The following is a 15114-nucleotide window of genomic DNA, read 5'->3' as shown; positions in this document are numbered from 1 at the left end:
TTGACCTGAATTTCAAAATTACTCCTCTCCCTCCCCCCCATTCCCTCGCCCTCTTTTTTTCTTGTTGGTCCTGAGGCTGGAACTCTGGGCCTGGGTGCTGTCCCTGAGCTCCTTTCCTTTTGCTGAAGGTTAGCACTCTTATCACTTGAGCCACGGCACTACATCCAGCTTTTTCTGTGATTAATTGGAAATAAGAGTCTTAGGACTTTCCTGCCTAGACAAATCTCTGTATTGACTTTTACAGAGGCTCTACTAGTTTATATTCCCACCAACTGTGTACGAGAGACCCCTTTTCCCCACATTCTCTTCACCTAGCATTTTTGGTTGCTTGTTTTCTTGATGGCTGCCACTCTTGACTGAGGTAAGACGGAATCTTAGTGTCTTTTTCACTTATGGCTGAGGATATTGAGCTTTTCTTTATTAGCCATTTGTATTTATTCTTCTGAAAACTTCAATATACTTGCCAAATTTTTTAGCTGAATTATTTGGTCCTTTATTGTTCAATTTTTTGAGCTCTTTGTATATTCTTCCTTTTTTTTTTTTTTTTTTTTTTTTGGCCAGTTCTGGGGCTTGAACCTAGGACCTGGGTGCTGTCCCTTAGCCTCTTAGTGCTCAAGGCTAGTGCTCTACCACTTGAGCCACAGTGCCACTTCTGGCTTCTTCTGAGTAGTTTATTGGAGATAAGAGTCTCACAGACTTTTCTGCTTGGGCTGGCTTCGAGCCATGATCCTTAGATCTCAGCCTCCTGTGTAGCTAGGATTACAGCCATGAGCCACTAGTGCCTGGCTTCTTCATGTATTCTTTGTTACTCTTTTATCTTTTGAATAGCTGGTGATGATTTTCTTCCATTTCTTAAATTGTCTTTTGGTTCTGGTAATTCTATGCAGAAACTATTTTACTATGCAGAAACTTTTTAATATGACATATATATAGCTCAATTAGTTCTGGTTTTCTGGGCAATTGGAATCCGATTCAAAAAATAATCTCTCATGCCTGTAACTTTTAGCATTTTCCCCTAGTAGATAGATTTAAAGTTTTAGATCTCATATTGATTTCATTGATTGAGTTGGAGTTGATCTTTGCACAGGGTGCGAGATAGAGGTCAAGTTTCATCTCCTGTAAGTTTCCTAGCCCCACTCGTTGAAGAGACTGTCTTTTCTCACATGTGTATTTTTGACTCCTTTGCTGAAAAATTAGATGAATATAGCTGTGTAGCTGTATTCCTGGGTCTTCTATTCCATTGATCTTTGGGTCAGTTTTTGTATCAATACCTAGCTGTTTTTGCTTCTGTGGTTCTATGGTATTATGACACCTCCAACATTGCTTTTTAGACTCACAATTGTTTCCTTGAAATACTTTGAAATTTTGTAATTTCTACTGCCAGTTGTTGTATTATCCCAATGTGGACTATCTTTGTCAAAAAAGATGATGAACTATTTTCAATATAGAAAAAGAAAAGATAATTTTTCTCCCACCCTCCTACCTATTTAAGATAGTTTCATTGAGGCAGAGAATAATCTTTAACATAAAACCATTGATTTTTAACAGGTGGCCTTGTGAAAAAAATTCTGGAGACTAAGAAAGATTATGAGAAATTGCAGCAGATGTCCAAGACGGGCGAAAAGGTATGGAACAATTCTATGTGCACCGGTGTTTTGCAGTCCCTCCTCACGCCTGCGCTTTTAAAAGTGAGAGCTGTCTTTCAGATGTTATGCTCACCAGTAGTTTCTCTAATCAGTAATGCCTGTTCACATGTTCACTGCCATTCTCTCACTCCAGTTGGGAAGACAGGAAGTGTGGGGCTCTTCTGTGTGGATTGGCACTCAGCCTGTCCTGTAGAGCAGCAGCTTGCCTGGGGAGTCCGGGAGCCAGAGCCAAGGGTCTGTTCTATTTGTCCGCATGGCCTTTCCTATTCCTCCAGGCCCTGCTTGCAGCGTAAGAACAGGGAATCTTAAGGGCTGGCACTTAAGTGTGTGTTCTGTCCGTGCTTGGTCTTCTGATGGGTGTGTGTGTGGTAGCTTTGTTGGGCTCATGCTTCCCATCTGCCATTGTTCTTTGAGCCCAGGACTAGTGAGGTGAGCACTTGCTGGCTGGATTCTGTCCTTGATGCCATAGCTAGGTTTCTCTGAGAATTGCAGGAAACAGTAAGAATTAAAAAGATTCTTTAACAGAAAAAAGTTCGTGGATATTAGCTTTATGAGTCATTATTCCCCCCAAAAGTTATATTTCAGGGTGAGTGCGCACACCTATTTTTTTTAGATAATTCTGCTTAAAATATGGTGGCCCGTCAACCTGTGAGGTTGAAACTTAACATTAGAGGGAGCCCTTTACCCGTAATAAGTGCACAGAGAAGTCAGCCTCCAAGGCTTTGCTGCCAGCCAAGGAGTTGGATCTTGTGAAGGAGAAATGCTTTCCGAGATCCACGTCCTGCTGTGGAATTGCATTACTAAACAGTCCTTTTCCAGTGCACAGGTGGTGTCCTGGGGATGTACCTTCTATGAAGGTAGCGTTTGAACACCTATTGGTTTAAGTTTTACAGCCATGTTTTTCATACATAGAATACTGGGACTGTGTCTCAAACTGTCTCTTAAGAGTACCTTTCAGATTGGCAGACATTTTCACTTCAGAAGAGGGAAGGAGAAAATGTTTTTGGTGACTGTTTGTCACTTTGGAAAGTTTCACGCTTTGGGTGTAAGCTGCAAATCAGAGGTGTTGTGTACTACAATTGGATAAACAAGTTTCTGGTTTTCTGAAGACACCCATAAACATCAACTTAAGTTTAACTTGCCAGTCATTTGAGTCTGATATTTTTTAAGATAAAGAAATACAAATATACAGGAAAAGTCACAGTGCTTTTTGCCCCTGTTTCAGTCCTGTTCCTCTGAGAGAAACCACTGAATGAGTTTGGTATGTCCCTCCTTGTACGCAGACATAGTATTATGTTGTTGACATGTTAAGCAAGCTGCCTTTTCCAGGAAACATGTTTCTGAGACTCTCCCTATTCTGATACCTCTGGGTCAAGTGTATTCTTTCCTTCCTTCCTTCCTTCCCTTCCTTCCCTTCCTTCCTTCCAGTTCTGGGGCTTGAACTTAAAGCCTGAGCCCTGCCCCTGGTTTCCTTTTTGCTCAAGGCTAGCACTCTACCACTTGAGCCACAGTGCTGCATCCAGCTTTTTCTGTGTATGTGGTGCTGAGGAATCGAACCCAGGGCTTCATGCATGCTCTAGGCAAGCACTCTACCGCTAAGCCACATTCCCAGCCTTTAGGAAATATTTTCCTAAGGGGCCTGATAATCTGTATCTTAGGCTTTGAACTGTGCGGTCTCTATTGCAGGGACTCAATTCAGCTGGTGGATGAGAGCAGCACAAACTGATCTCTCTACATGTGCTCAGTAACATTTTATCCACAAAGACAGGACCTGCTAGGCCTGGCACAGATCTCATTTTAGTAGACAGTGTGACTTTACTCCTCTCCCAGGGGAAGATACATCTGTCTCCACAACTCTGTGCCAGCCCCAGTGAGGACAGAGAACACACTCATCACCTTCAAAAGGCTCTGTGCCCTGGTAATCTCACACGCCACCTCCGTGATACCCCACCCCGTGCTCTGTGCTTTTTGTGGCTATGCTGTGGTTCAGTGTGAATTGATTAAATCACCGTGTAGTGTTCACCCCTTTGGGGGAGGGAGCCTGGCCTCTTTTATTTGTTACAATTATTTTCACATCCCTCCATGTTGCAGCATGTATCAGCAGTTTATTCTTTTCCTGTTGTTGGACAGTGAGTATTCTACTGTGTGGTTGTCCATGTGTGCCTGTTTCTCAGCTGGTGAGCATTTGGTAAGCTGTGACAAATGTAGCTCCTGCTAGTGTTAGTGTACTAGTCTTTGTGCAGATGAGTGCTTTCTTCTCTTGCGCAATACCTGCTCAGTGGTAAGGTCAGTGTGTGTGAGCTTTGTAAGCAGCTGGCAAGCTGTTCTTCAACAGGGTGGCACACATACCACTCTAGGTTCTACCAGCTACAAACGCATTCCAGTCACTTCACCGCACCTGGCAGGATGGGGCCTGACTTTCCTCAGTGGCTAGTGATTCTGAACATCATTTGAAATCCTTGTCTCTTCTTTGGCAAAGTATGTCCCCCCCCCCCCCCCCCCGGTTTTTAATTGGGAGTTCTTTTAAATTCGGAGTGTAATTCCATTAGCAGGTATGATATGCAAATACTCTTTTTTTTTTAATTTATTTTTTGTCTTGAGGCCTGGGTGGTATCCCTGGGCTTCTTTTGCTCAAGGCTACATTCTACTACTTTGAGCCACAGCATCACTTCTGGTTTTCTGGTGGTTAATTGGTGATAAGAGTCTTCACAGTCTTTCTTGCCCAGCCTGGCTTTGAACTGTGATTCTCAGATCTCAGCCTCCTGAGTAGCTAGGATTATAGGCATGAGCCACCAGTGCCCAACTCTGATTTGCAAGTATTCTTTTTTCCAATTGTAAGTTAACTTTTGTACTGAATATGGTTCTAACTTAATTTATTGTTGCCTATGGTATGTAAGTATAACATTATACATTGAATTATCATACTTAAAATTATTTTGCCAAAATGGTGGTTGTAAAATTGTTTTGGGATTGGATTTTTACCCCCACAGTACTGAGCCACGCCTCCAGGCCTTTCTTGCACTGATTATTTTTGAGATAGGCTCTCACTTCCTTACCAGGTGGCACCTGGACCACAATCTGCCTGCTTTAGACTCCCTATTGTAGCTGGGATGACAGGCATGCACCAGCACATCCAGATTCTTCCATAGAAACAGACTCTCATGGACTTTCCTGCCTGGGCTAGCCTGGAACCAAAACCATCCCCATCTCAGCCTACACAAAGCTAAGGGGACAAGTGTATACCACTACACCTGTGGTTGAGAAGGAGCCTCTGAACTTCCTGCTGGTTGATCTTCCCATTCTCAGACTCCTGAGTGACCTGAGTTAACTTAGTAACAACTTGAATTATTGCCTGCTTTCTGTACTAAGTTTTTTGGGCTTATTATACCCATGATCCTTGGTGTAACACTCCCGACTTTAAAAATGTGCTGTGGTGCAGGTACCTCTGCCATAAGCCCTAGAGAGGTCAGAGGCAAGGTGTGAGTGCCACCACAAAAGGACTGAGACACACTCAGCGGGGGGAAAGAAAGCGAAACGTGACCTCAGTGAGTTTTGGTGCCACGTTTACGAAAATCTTTGTTTTAAGAGCTCTTGGAGTTTTGGAATTGGCCATTGTGGTTGCTTCTCATATATGGTTTGTTCACCTCTTTGCCCATTGTGTGTGTGTGTGTGTGTGTGTGTGTGTGTGTGTGTGTGTGTGTGTTTGTGTGTGTTTGCCTTTAGGTATTGGTCATGTATTGTAAAAAAATTGTAAATATTATATCACCAGGTCTGTATTATTATATATGTAATATATATCATGGGTTCTGATCCCTGTGTTGCATATGCTGTAAGTACTTCTCAGCCTGTTACCTGTTTTGTTTTTGTCTTTCTGTTTTAAAATGTTCACCTTTTTAGGAAGCTTTTATTTTCATATGAAATGTCCTCCTCTGTTGTGCTCTGGTTCTAAAGGTGCTCAGAGTCATTACTGTATAATTGAAGTGGTCTTTTGATGCCTGGGTCTCGTCAGTCTGGAATTCTTACTCTGTGCTGTGTGGTAGAGCCCCTCTCAGCCCCACCTGAACCCTGCTGCCCCATGCTGAATCCAGGCCTCCTTGCTGCTTATATGTATTCCTGGGCTCTTGGTTGTGTTTCCCTCCTTGCTGCAAGTACTATGCCTTTATGTAGAACTGGAAGAGATTTTCTAATCATTTGTTCCTCACTCTTCTTCCACTCTGCCTGTCTTTGCTATTATTAAACCTTTAGGCTATATGGAAATTCCTGTTGTTGCCAGGTGTTGGTGACTCATGTTTGTAATCCTAGTCACACAGGAGGCTAAGATCTGAGGATTGCAGTTAGAAGCCAGACCAGGCAGGGAAATTTGTGAAACTCTTATCTCTTACTAAAAAAGCTGGATGTGGAGCTGTGGCTCAAGTGGTGGACTTCTAGCCTTGAACACAAATGCTCAGGGATGGCACTCAGACAGACAGACAGACAGACACACATACACTTCTGTTGTTATTTTAATTGAATTCAGAATAATCTCTTTTTTCTTTTTTGAGAGAGAGAGCATTTTGTCATGTAGCCTGTGCTAGCCTCAACCTCATAAAAGACCTTAAAGATTCCACCAGAAATTTCTTAGATCTGGTAAACTAGGATATACAATCAACACACAAAACTTGGTTGTTTTACTCTATACCAGTAATGAATAGGCTGAGAAAAAAAAATCGAGAAAACTCATTTCCATAGCCTCAAAAAAATAAATACCTAGGAATAAACCTAACACAAAATGCAGAAGACTTCTACAGTGAAAATCTACAAAATATTGAGTGAGGAAATTGAAGAAGACACGGAAAAATGGAAAGACCTCCGTATTGATGGGTGAGCTGAACTAATTTTGTGGGGATGACTGTAGTGCCAGTGCACCCTACAGATTCAGTGCACTTACTCCTCACCAGACTCCAGTTTTGTTTTGCACAGAAATAAAAAATCCATCCTAAAGTTTTTGGAGACACAAAAGACCCCAAACAACCAAAGCAGTCCTGGACAAAAAGTGCCACACTGGAAGTGTCATAACACCTGACTTCACATTATACTACAGAGCCACAGTAACAAAAACAGCATGGTACAAACACAAAAAACAAGCACGTAGAGGTGAAAGTGGCCAACAAATATGTGAAAAAACATTCAACACTCCTGGTCATAAAGGATATGCAAATGATGCTGAGCTTCCATCTCAGAATGGCAGTCATCAAGAAAACAAAAGATAACGAATGCTGGTGAGGATGTAGGAGAATAGGAACCAGGCCTTATACACTGTTGTTGGGAAAGATGGGGATCAGTATGGCCGTGCCTGAAGAAAGTGAAAATAGAACTTACATGTAATCCTGCTGTACCACTCCTGGATTTATAGCTGGAGGAATGTAACTCAACATACAACAGGGGCACCTGTACACACATGTTTACTGTTGCACTGTTCACAATAACTCAAGTATAGAATCAGCATGGGTGCCATCAACTGAGGAATGGGTTAAAAAAGAAGACACACACACACACACACACACACACAGAGAAAATATTCAGCTATAAACAAGAATGAAATTTTATTTTTACAGGAAAATAGATGGAACTGGAGATGATTGTGTTGAGTGAAATCAGACTCAATGACAAACATTACATATTTTCTCTTACATCTAAAAAATGACATGAATTTAAGAACAGGACTTGGGCGGTAGGAACAGTGCAAGGGCAAAATGGGTGATGGATGAATGAAAATAGCATACAATACCCAGTAGAAGTGTAAAGAAGGGAAGGCGTAATAAAGGGGTAAATATAATCCAAGTGTATTCTGTGCGTACATGGAAATGTTTGGTTATTTTACAATGAAAGCCCTTTCTGCAGCTAATATGCATTAATACACGAAGAGACAAAGCCAGGTGCTGATGTTTCAGGCCTGTACTCCTAGCTGCCTAGGAGGCTGAGGTAGGATTGTGGTTCAAGGTCATCCTAGGCAGAAAAGTCTGCAAGTCCCCTTCTTAACCGACAGTTGGGTGCAGTGGCACATGCCTGTCATCCTAGCTACTATGGGAAGCCTAAAATAGGTGGGTTGGTATCCAAACACACATCCAGTTAAGAAGCAAGACTTTATCTTGAAAACAACCAGTGCAAAAAAGGACTGGAGCTGTCGCATAGTGGTAAAGTGCATGTCTAACAAACGCCAAGGCCTTGAGTTCAGACCTCAGTATCAAGGATGGAGGGAGGGAGGGAGGGAGGGAACAACAACTGAACCTGGGTAAGTGGAGTTGGCTCCCTGCCTGGCTGGAGCCCAGGTTCTCTGGAACCACCAGAGCATCTCTGACATGTGTGCTGCACACGGTGTCAGGAAGCTTTGCCAAAGACAGAGTCAGAAATGAGGTCACCAGCTGTCTCTTCCACAGCTGTTCATTTCATTCACATTTTCCTGTCGTAAAGATGTTTGAAGTAGAGCTTAGGATTTCAAACATACTCTGCAGTCAAGTGTTCCTTTTCTTCCAATAATATTGTGTTGTTATATTCCTTGATGAGACTTGGGGGGAGGGGGGGAAGAGGCCCTCTAGCAAAGAATCTGCTTTCTGTTTTGTAGATATTTTTTTTTTTAAAGCTTTTATGTTTTAGTTTCTTTGGGTGTGAGTTTTAATATGTCCCTTGGTGATTTTTTCCATAACATGGGCTTTTAGGGTGCTGTTTTTAGCTTTCATGTGTAAAACACTTTTTTTTCTAATTGGCGATATTTACTGTAATAATTATAATTCATTTGGAATTGAGTCTTCTTTGTGATTAAATATTTCACACACTTGCAAAAGCATGTCTGTGCTCCAGATGTATTTGGAGTCCAGGATCGGGCCTACCTTTGTGGATTCACAGAGGCACACGGAAGACTGTGTTCTACAGGAGTGTAGCCGTGCGTCCGTCCTCAGATGCACGCACATCTATTATCAGATTAATTGCTTCTCATACCTCAATTAAAAAAACAAATAGTGTTTCCCCAACAGACACGTGAATTGTGGTATGCCTTTTGTTCCTGTACTTTTATTTATTTTTTTGAAGCAACATGTTTTTAGTGCCATGGAAATACATACTTGTAATCTGGGCATTTCTCCAGCCTGTCTTTGAAGTTACATTGGAAGAAAAGCTATTTCTTCCTGTGCTAACGGACTTGAGCACCCATTATAGGATAAATATGTGGACCAGATAGATGCGTTATGCATCTCCTTCATTATCCCAATTTACATCCTTGCTTCTCAAGATGAAATATAAACTTTGTTAATACAAGATGTTAACTCCTGCCGGCATTTTTCTTGACTCAGGTTTATGTGTAAGTTTTTGAAAAGTAACGGAAAGAGCGCTTTCAATACAGTATGCTTTCTATTATAAAACTCTTGCTCTCCAAGGCTTTATAAATGAAAATGCTTTAGAACCGTGCCCAGAAATATCAGACTGCTCATTTAAAATGCTGCTTAAGTATTTCTCCTAATTTTTAAAAATATTTTTTATACTAATCATCACTTTTGTATTTTGTTTTATATCTATTTTAACAGTCTGTGAATTCCTGTACTTCTTTCCATTCTTTACTTAGAAGCAGACTTGTGGGGTACCTCTTCCTGTAGACTTCTTGCTCTTTTAGCTAAAGTTTCTGTGACTTTGCTTTTTTTTTCTCACTTTCCTTGGTCATGTAAACTGAGTCCTAGTGTGGATGAACTAGAGAACTGGGTGTATGGTGCCTCGACTTGATGCTTGTGTTTTACCTCTCTTCTCAAAGTTTTAGTAAGGATGTGATGCAACAAATGTCCAGAGATATTATGAATGACCATTGCAAAGAAGCACTTGTTTGGGTGTGAATGAGCTTGTTATATCATGAAATGCCTCTTGGTCGATACCAGGGTCTTAACCATGAGCATGGATATAGATGGTATATAGCTAATACTATTTAGCTAAACTCCTATAGGAGAGGAATTTTATTCTTAACTCTTTTACTTTTGTGATCTGAATAGATTCTTTTTTTTTTTTTTTTTGGCCAGTCCTGGGCCTTGGACTCAGGGCCTGAGCACTGTCCCTGGCTTCTTCCAGCTCAAGGCTAGCACTCTGCCACTTGAGCCACAGCACCACTTCTGGCCGTTTTCTGTATATGTGGTGCTGGGGAATTGAACCCAGGGCCTCATGTATACGAGGCAAGCTCTCTTTTTTTTTTTTTTTTTTTTTATTAATTGGACATAAATTTTTTTACAAGGTGTTGTGCAAAGAGGGTGCAGTTACATAGTAGGGCAGTGTGTACATTTCTTATGATATCTTACAACCTGTTTTTCTATCCCTTGTCTAGGTCAGGTTGACATATATGCAATATACAATGTATCAAGAACATATACAGTATTCACAGACTTGGTCTCTACTGTCTCTCCGTCTCCCTTTGTTAACAGTCATATATCAGGGAGATCATGCCCCTTTGTTTTCTGTGTTCTAGGCTTGTCTCACTGAACATTATTTGTTCGAGTTCCGACCATTTCCCTGCAAATAACAATATTTCACCATTCCTAATCGCTATGTAGTATTCCATTGTGTATAAGTACCATATTTTTTGGATCCATTCGTCTGTGGAGGGGCATCTGGGTTGTTTCCATATTTTAGCTATTGTGAATTGTGCCGCGATAAACATGGTAGTACAAATGCCTTTTTGATATCTTGGATTTTGCTGTTTAGGATAGATGCCTAGGAGTGGTATGGCTGGGTCATAGGGTAGGTCTATATTGAGCTTTTTGAGAAACCTCCATACTGTTCTCCAAAGTGGTTGTACTAATTTGCACTCCCACCAACAATGGAGAAGGGTTCCTCTTTCCCCACAGCCCCTCCAGCATTTGTTGTTTCCTGAGTTCAGAGTATAGGCCATTCTAACTGGGGTGAGGTGGTATCTCAGGGTTGTTTTTATTTGCATTTCCTTTACTAGCAGGGATGTTGAGCATTTCCTCATATGTTTCTTTGCCATTTTTATATCTTCTCTTGTGAAGTCTCTCTTTAGCTCTTTTGCCCATTTCCTAATAGGTTTATTGGGCTTGGAGGGGCTTAGTTTTTTGAGTTCTCTGTAGATGACCGATATCAGGCCTTTGTCTGTTGCTGTGCTGGTAAATATCCTTTCCCATATCGTTGGCTGTCTTTCTATTTTGGTGGCTATGTCCTTAGCTGTGCAGAAACTTTTTAATTTGTAGGAGTCCCATTTGTCGAGTCTTTCTCCTATTTGTTGTGCCCCTGGGACTCTATTCAGGAAGTTCCTTCCTGTGCCTATAAGTTCTAGTGTCTTTCCTACTCTGTCCTTCAGTAGTTTCAAGGATTCAGGTCTGATGTTGAGGTCCTTGATCCATTTTGAGTTGATCTTGGTGCATGGTGATAGGCTTGGGTCTACTTTGAGTTTTCTGCATATGGCTGCCCAGTTCTCCCAGCACCAGTAGTTGAAGAGGCTATGTTTATTCCATTGTATATCTTTAGCTCCTTTGTCGAATATCAGTTGGCTGTAAGAGTGCGGTTTTATTTCTGGGTCTTCAGTTCTAATCCATTGGTCTTCCGATCTGTTTTTATACCAATACCATGCTGTTTTTGTTATGATGGCCTTGTAGTAGATCTTGAAGTCAGGTATTGTGATACCTCCAGCATTGCTTTTTTTGCCTAGAATTGCTTTGGCTATTCTAGGTTTTTTGCTGTTCCATATGAATTTATGGATTGGTTTCTCTATTTCAGTGAAGAATGTGGCTGGGATTTTGATAGGTATTGCATTGAATTTGTATAACAATTTGGGCAATATGGCCATTTTCACTATATTGATTCTGCCTACCCATGAGCATGGGAGGTCTTTCCATCTCCTTGTGTCTTCTTTGATTTCCCTTATTAGATTTTTGTAGTTTTCATTGAATAGGTCCGTCACGTCCTTGGTTAAGTTGATCCCTAGGTACTTTATTCTTTTTTTGGCTACTGTAAATGGAATTGTTTCCATAATTTCCTTTTCTGTTTGTCTATTGCTGGTGTACAGAAAAGCTGCTGACTTTTGTGGGTTGATTTTGTATCCTGCTACTTTGCCAAATTGGTTTATTAGGTGTAGGAGTTTGGGTACTGAGGTTTTTGGGTCCTTCAAATACAAGATCATGTCGTCTGCGAATAGGGATAACTTGATTTCTTCCTTGCCGATGTGGATCCCTTTGATGTCCTCCTCTTGCCTTATTGCTATGGCTAGGGATTCCAGCACTATGTTGAACAGAAGTGGGGAGAGTGGGCATCCTTGTCTTGTTCCTGATTTTAGGGGGAATGACTTAAGTTTCTCTCCATTTAATATGATATTAGCAGTTGGTCTGTTGTATATGGCTTTTATTGTTTTGAGGAATGTTCCATCTATTCCTGTTCTCTCCAAAGCTTTTAATAGGTATGGATGTTGTATTTTGTCAAAGGCTTTTTGGGCATCGACTGAGATAACAATGTGATTCTTGATTTTAGTTCTGTTTATGTGGTGAATTACGTTGATTGATTTACGGATGTTGAACCATCCTTGTGACTGAGGGATGAAGCCTACTTGGTCATGATGTATGATATTCTTGATCACTTTCTGGATCCTATTAGCTAATATTTTATTGAGGAGCTTTGCATCTGTGTTCATTAGTGATATTGGTCTGTAGTTCTCTTTTTTTGTTGGGTCTTTGCCTGGTTTGGGAATTAGTATGATATTAGCTTCGTAGAATGAGTTTGGGATTTCTCCCTCCATTTCTATTTCGCGGAAGAGTTTGAGGAGTATTGGAATTAGCTCCTCACTAAAGGTTTTGTAGAATTCGTTGGTGAATCCATCTGGGCCTGGGCTTTTCTTAGTAGGGAGGTTCTTGATTACCTCCTGTATCTCACCGTAAGTTATTGGTTTATTTAGCTGATTTATTTCTTCTTGGTTCAGTTTGGGCAGTTTGTACTTCTCTAAGAATTGATCCATTTCTGTAGAATTATTGTTTTTTGCTGAGTAGAGGTTTTGGAAATAGCTCCTTATGATTGTTTGAATATCGTGTGTACTCGTTGTAATTTTTCCTGTGGAGTCCCTGATTTTACGAATATGAGTCTCTTCTCTTCTTTTTTTTGTAAGTCTTGCAAGGGGTCTGTCAATTTTGTTTATTTTCTCAAAGAACCAGCTTTTAGTCTCATTTATTTGTTGAATGGTCTTTCTATTTTCAATCAGATTTATCTCTTCTTTAATCTTTGTGATCTCTCCCCTCCTAGTCGTTTTAGATTCTGTCATTTCTTGTTTCTCCAGTTGTTTTAGTTTCATCGTGAGGGTATTCACCTGCTCTGCTTCCATTCTTTTAATGTGGGTGCTGAGTGCAATGATCTTGCCCCTCAGTACTGCCTTAGCTGTGTCCCATAGGTTTCTTTGTGATGTGTTTTCTTTGTCATTGTGGCTTATGAATTCGTTGATTTCATCTTTAATTTGATCTGTGGCCCAAGTGTTGGATAGCAGCGTGGGGTTTAGCCTCCAAGAGTGTGTATAGGCTCTGTGGTATCCTTTGTTGTTGAGGGTTACCTTTAATCCACTGTGATCAGATATAATACATGGGATGACGTCAATACTTTTGTATTTGCTGAGGTTCTTTGTGTGGGCTATGACGTGGTCTATTTTGGAATATGATCCATGGGCTGCTGAAAAGAAGGTGTATTGGGTCTCTGTGGGGTGAAAGGTTCTATATAGGTCTGTTAGATCCATTTGGGAAATGGTGTTATTTAGGTCCTCAGCTCCCTTACTAATCCTCTGGGTGTTGGATCTGTCTCTTGGAGAGAGAGGAGTATTAAAGTCATCCACTATGATTGTGTTTGCGTCTATCTTGCTCTGTAATTCTTTGAGAATTTGCTTGACATATGTCGGGCCTCTTTTGTTTGGTGAGTATACATTTATCACCGTGATTTCTTGATTCTGTATTTTTCCTTGTATTAATATGTAGTGTCCTTCTTTGTCTTTTTGAGTGGACTTTAAAGAGAAGTCAAGCTTGTCTGAGATCAGGATGGCTACACCTGCCGTTTTGGTGGATGCATTTGCTTGGTAGATCTTGCTCCATCCTTTCACTCGAAGCCTGTTTTTGTCCCTTGCTGTAAGGTGGGTCTCTTGTAGACAGCAGATGTCAACTTTTTGTTTGCGAATCCATTCTGCCAGTCTGCTCCTCTTTATCGGGGAGTTTAAACCATTTATATTTAAAGAGATCAAGGATAAGGGTGTTTTTTCTCCTTCCATTTTCTTGGTGGGCTGTTTTTTCTTCTTTTTTTTTTTTTTTTTCTTCTTGTCTTTAGTGAGCTTGTGTTTCTGCTGGACTTTGGCTATTGAAGTTTCTTTCTGATTCTGTCTGTGTGTCTTTTACGATCTCTGTTGGGTGGGGTTCCCCTCTTAATATTCGCTGTAGGGCTGGTTTTTTATTCACATACTCCTTTAGCTCCTCTTTGGTGTGGAAGGATCTGGTTCTCCCTTCGAATGTGAACTCCAATTTCGCTGGATATTTGATCCGAGGTTGTAAATTGTTATTCTGGAGTACTTGGATGGTGTTCTTCCACTCGCTTCGAGCTTGGTAAGTTTGTGTGGATAAGTCGGATGTTATTCGAATCCTCTTCCCATTGAAAAAAGTTTCCTTCTTCGCTTTGGCTGAATTCAGAATTTGCTCTTTAATCTTGAGGTCTGTAGTCTTGAATATTATGTGCCTTGGGGTGGCTTTCCTGGGGTCTGGCCTGCCAGGTGTCCTATAGGCTTCGGTTACCTGGATGGGGTCCCCTGTGAGATTGGGGAAGTTTTCTGCAATAACTTTATTGAGAACATGATTAAGCCCTCTGCTCTGGTATTCGGCTCCTTCTTCTATTCCAATTATGCGCAGATTATATCTCTTGTCTTTGTCCATTAGTTCCTGGATTAGTCTTCCCTGAAGCTTCACCTTTTCTTGGAGTGTGGTCATTTTCTGGTTGTTGTCAGCTGCTTCATCGTCCAGGCGAGAGATTCTGGATTCTATATGGTCTACTCTTTGTGTCATGGTTTCAAATTGCGGAGTTTATGGATGTCAGAGAGCTATTTATGGTTGTCATATCAGCTCTGATCGTGGAGATTTCTTCCTTTAAAGAGTTGTATTTTAAATCTATTTTTTCATGCATTTCAATTCTTAGGATGTGGAGATTTTCTTTAAAGGCAGCTTGCATTGTATCCATTTTTGCTTCCATTTCTTTAAAGCAGGTTTGCATTGTATCCAGTTTTGCTTCCATTTCTTTCTTGGCTTCCTGGGTGTCCTTCCAGATTTCCGCTCTAAATTCCTGGAATTGTTTTCTGATTTCATTTCTGACGCTTTCGATCATTCCTGTTAACATGGCCTCATTTGCTTTTTTAGTCTCCCTCTCCTCTTCAGTCGTGCTGCTTTTTGGAGCTGGCGAGTTGGCTTGCCCTTTGATGAACTGAGTTATGTTTCTTTGTGAT

The 15114-nt window shown here is 41.0% G+C and overlaps 1 protein-coding gene across 8 annotated transcripts in view; it reads left to right on the top strand.

Annotated features, from left to right (window-relative positions):
• Nucleotides 1-15114, top strand: part of Traf3ip1 (TRAF3 interacting protein 1) — a 63589-nt gene that overhangs the window by 30015 nt on the left and 18460 nt on the right. For all 8 annotated transcript variants that reach the window (XM_048344426.1, XM_048344425.1, XM_048344423.1 and 5 more), the window contains one exon: nt 1549-1625. In XM_048344426.1, the coding sequence (XP_048200383.1) occupies nt 1549-1625 (77 nt within the window). The remainder of the gene's footprint in view (nt 1-1548; nt 1626-15114) is intronic.

This window comes from Perognathus longimembris, chromosome 4, assembly GCF_023159225.1.
Source record: "Perognathus longimembris pacificus isolate PPM17 chromosome 4, ASM2315922v1, whole genome shotgun sequence".
NCBI classification, from domain to species: Eukaryota; Metazoa; Chordata; class Mammalia; order Rodentia; family Heteromyidae; genus Perognathus; species Perognathus longimembris.
This window is presented reverse-complemented; position numbering and strand designations above follow the sequence as displayed.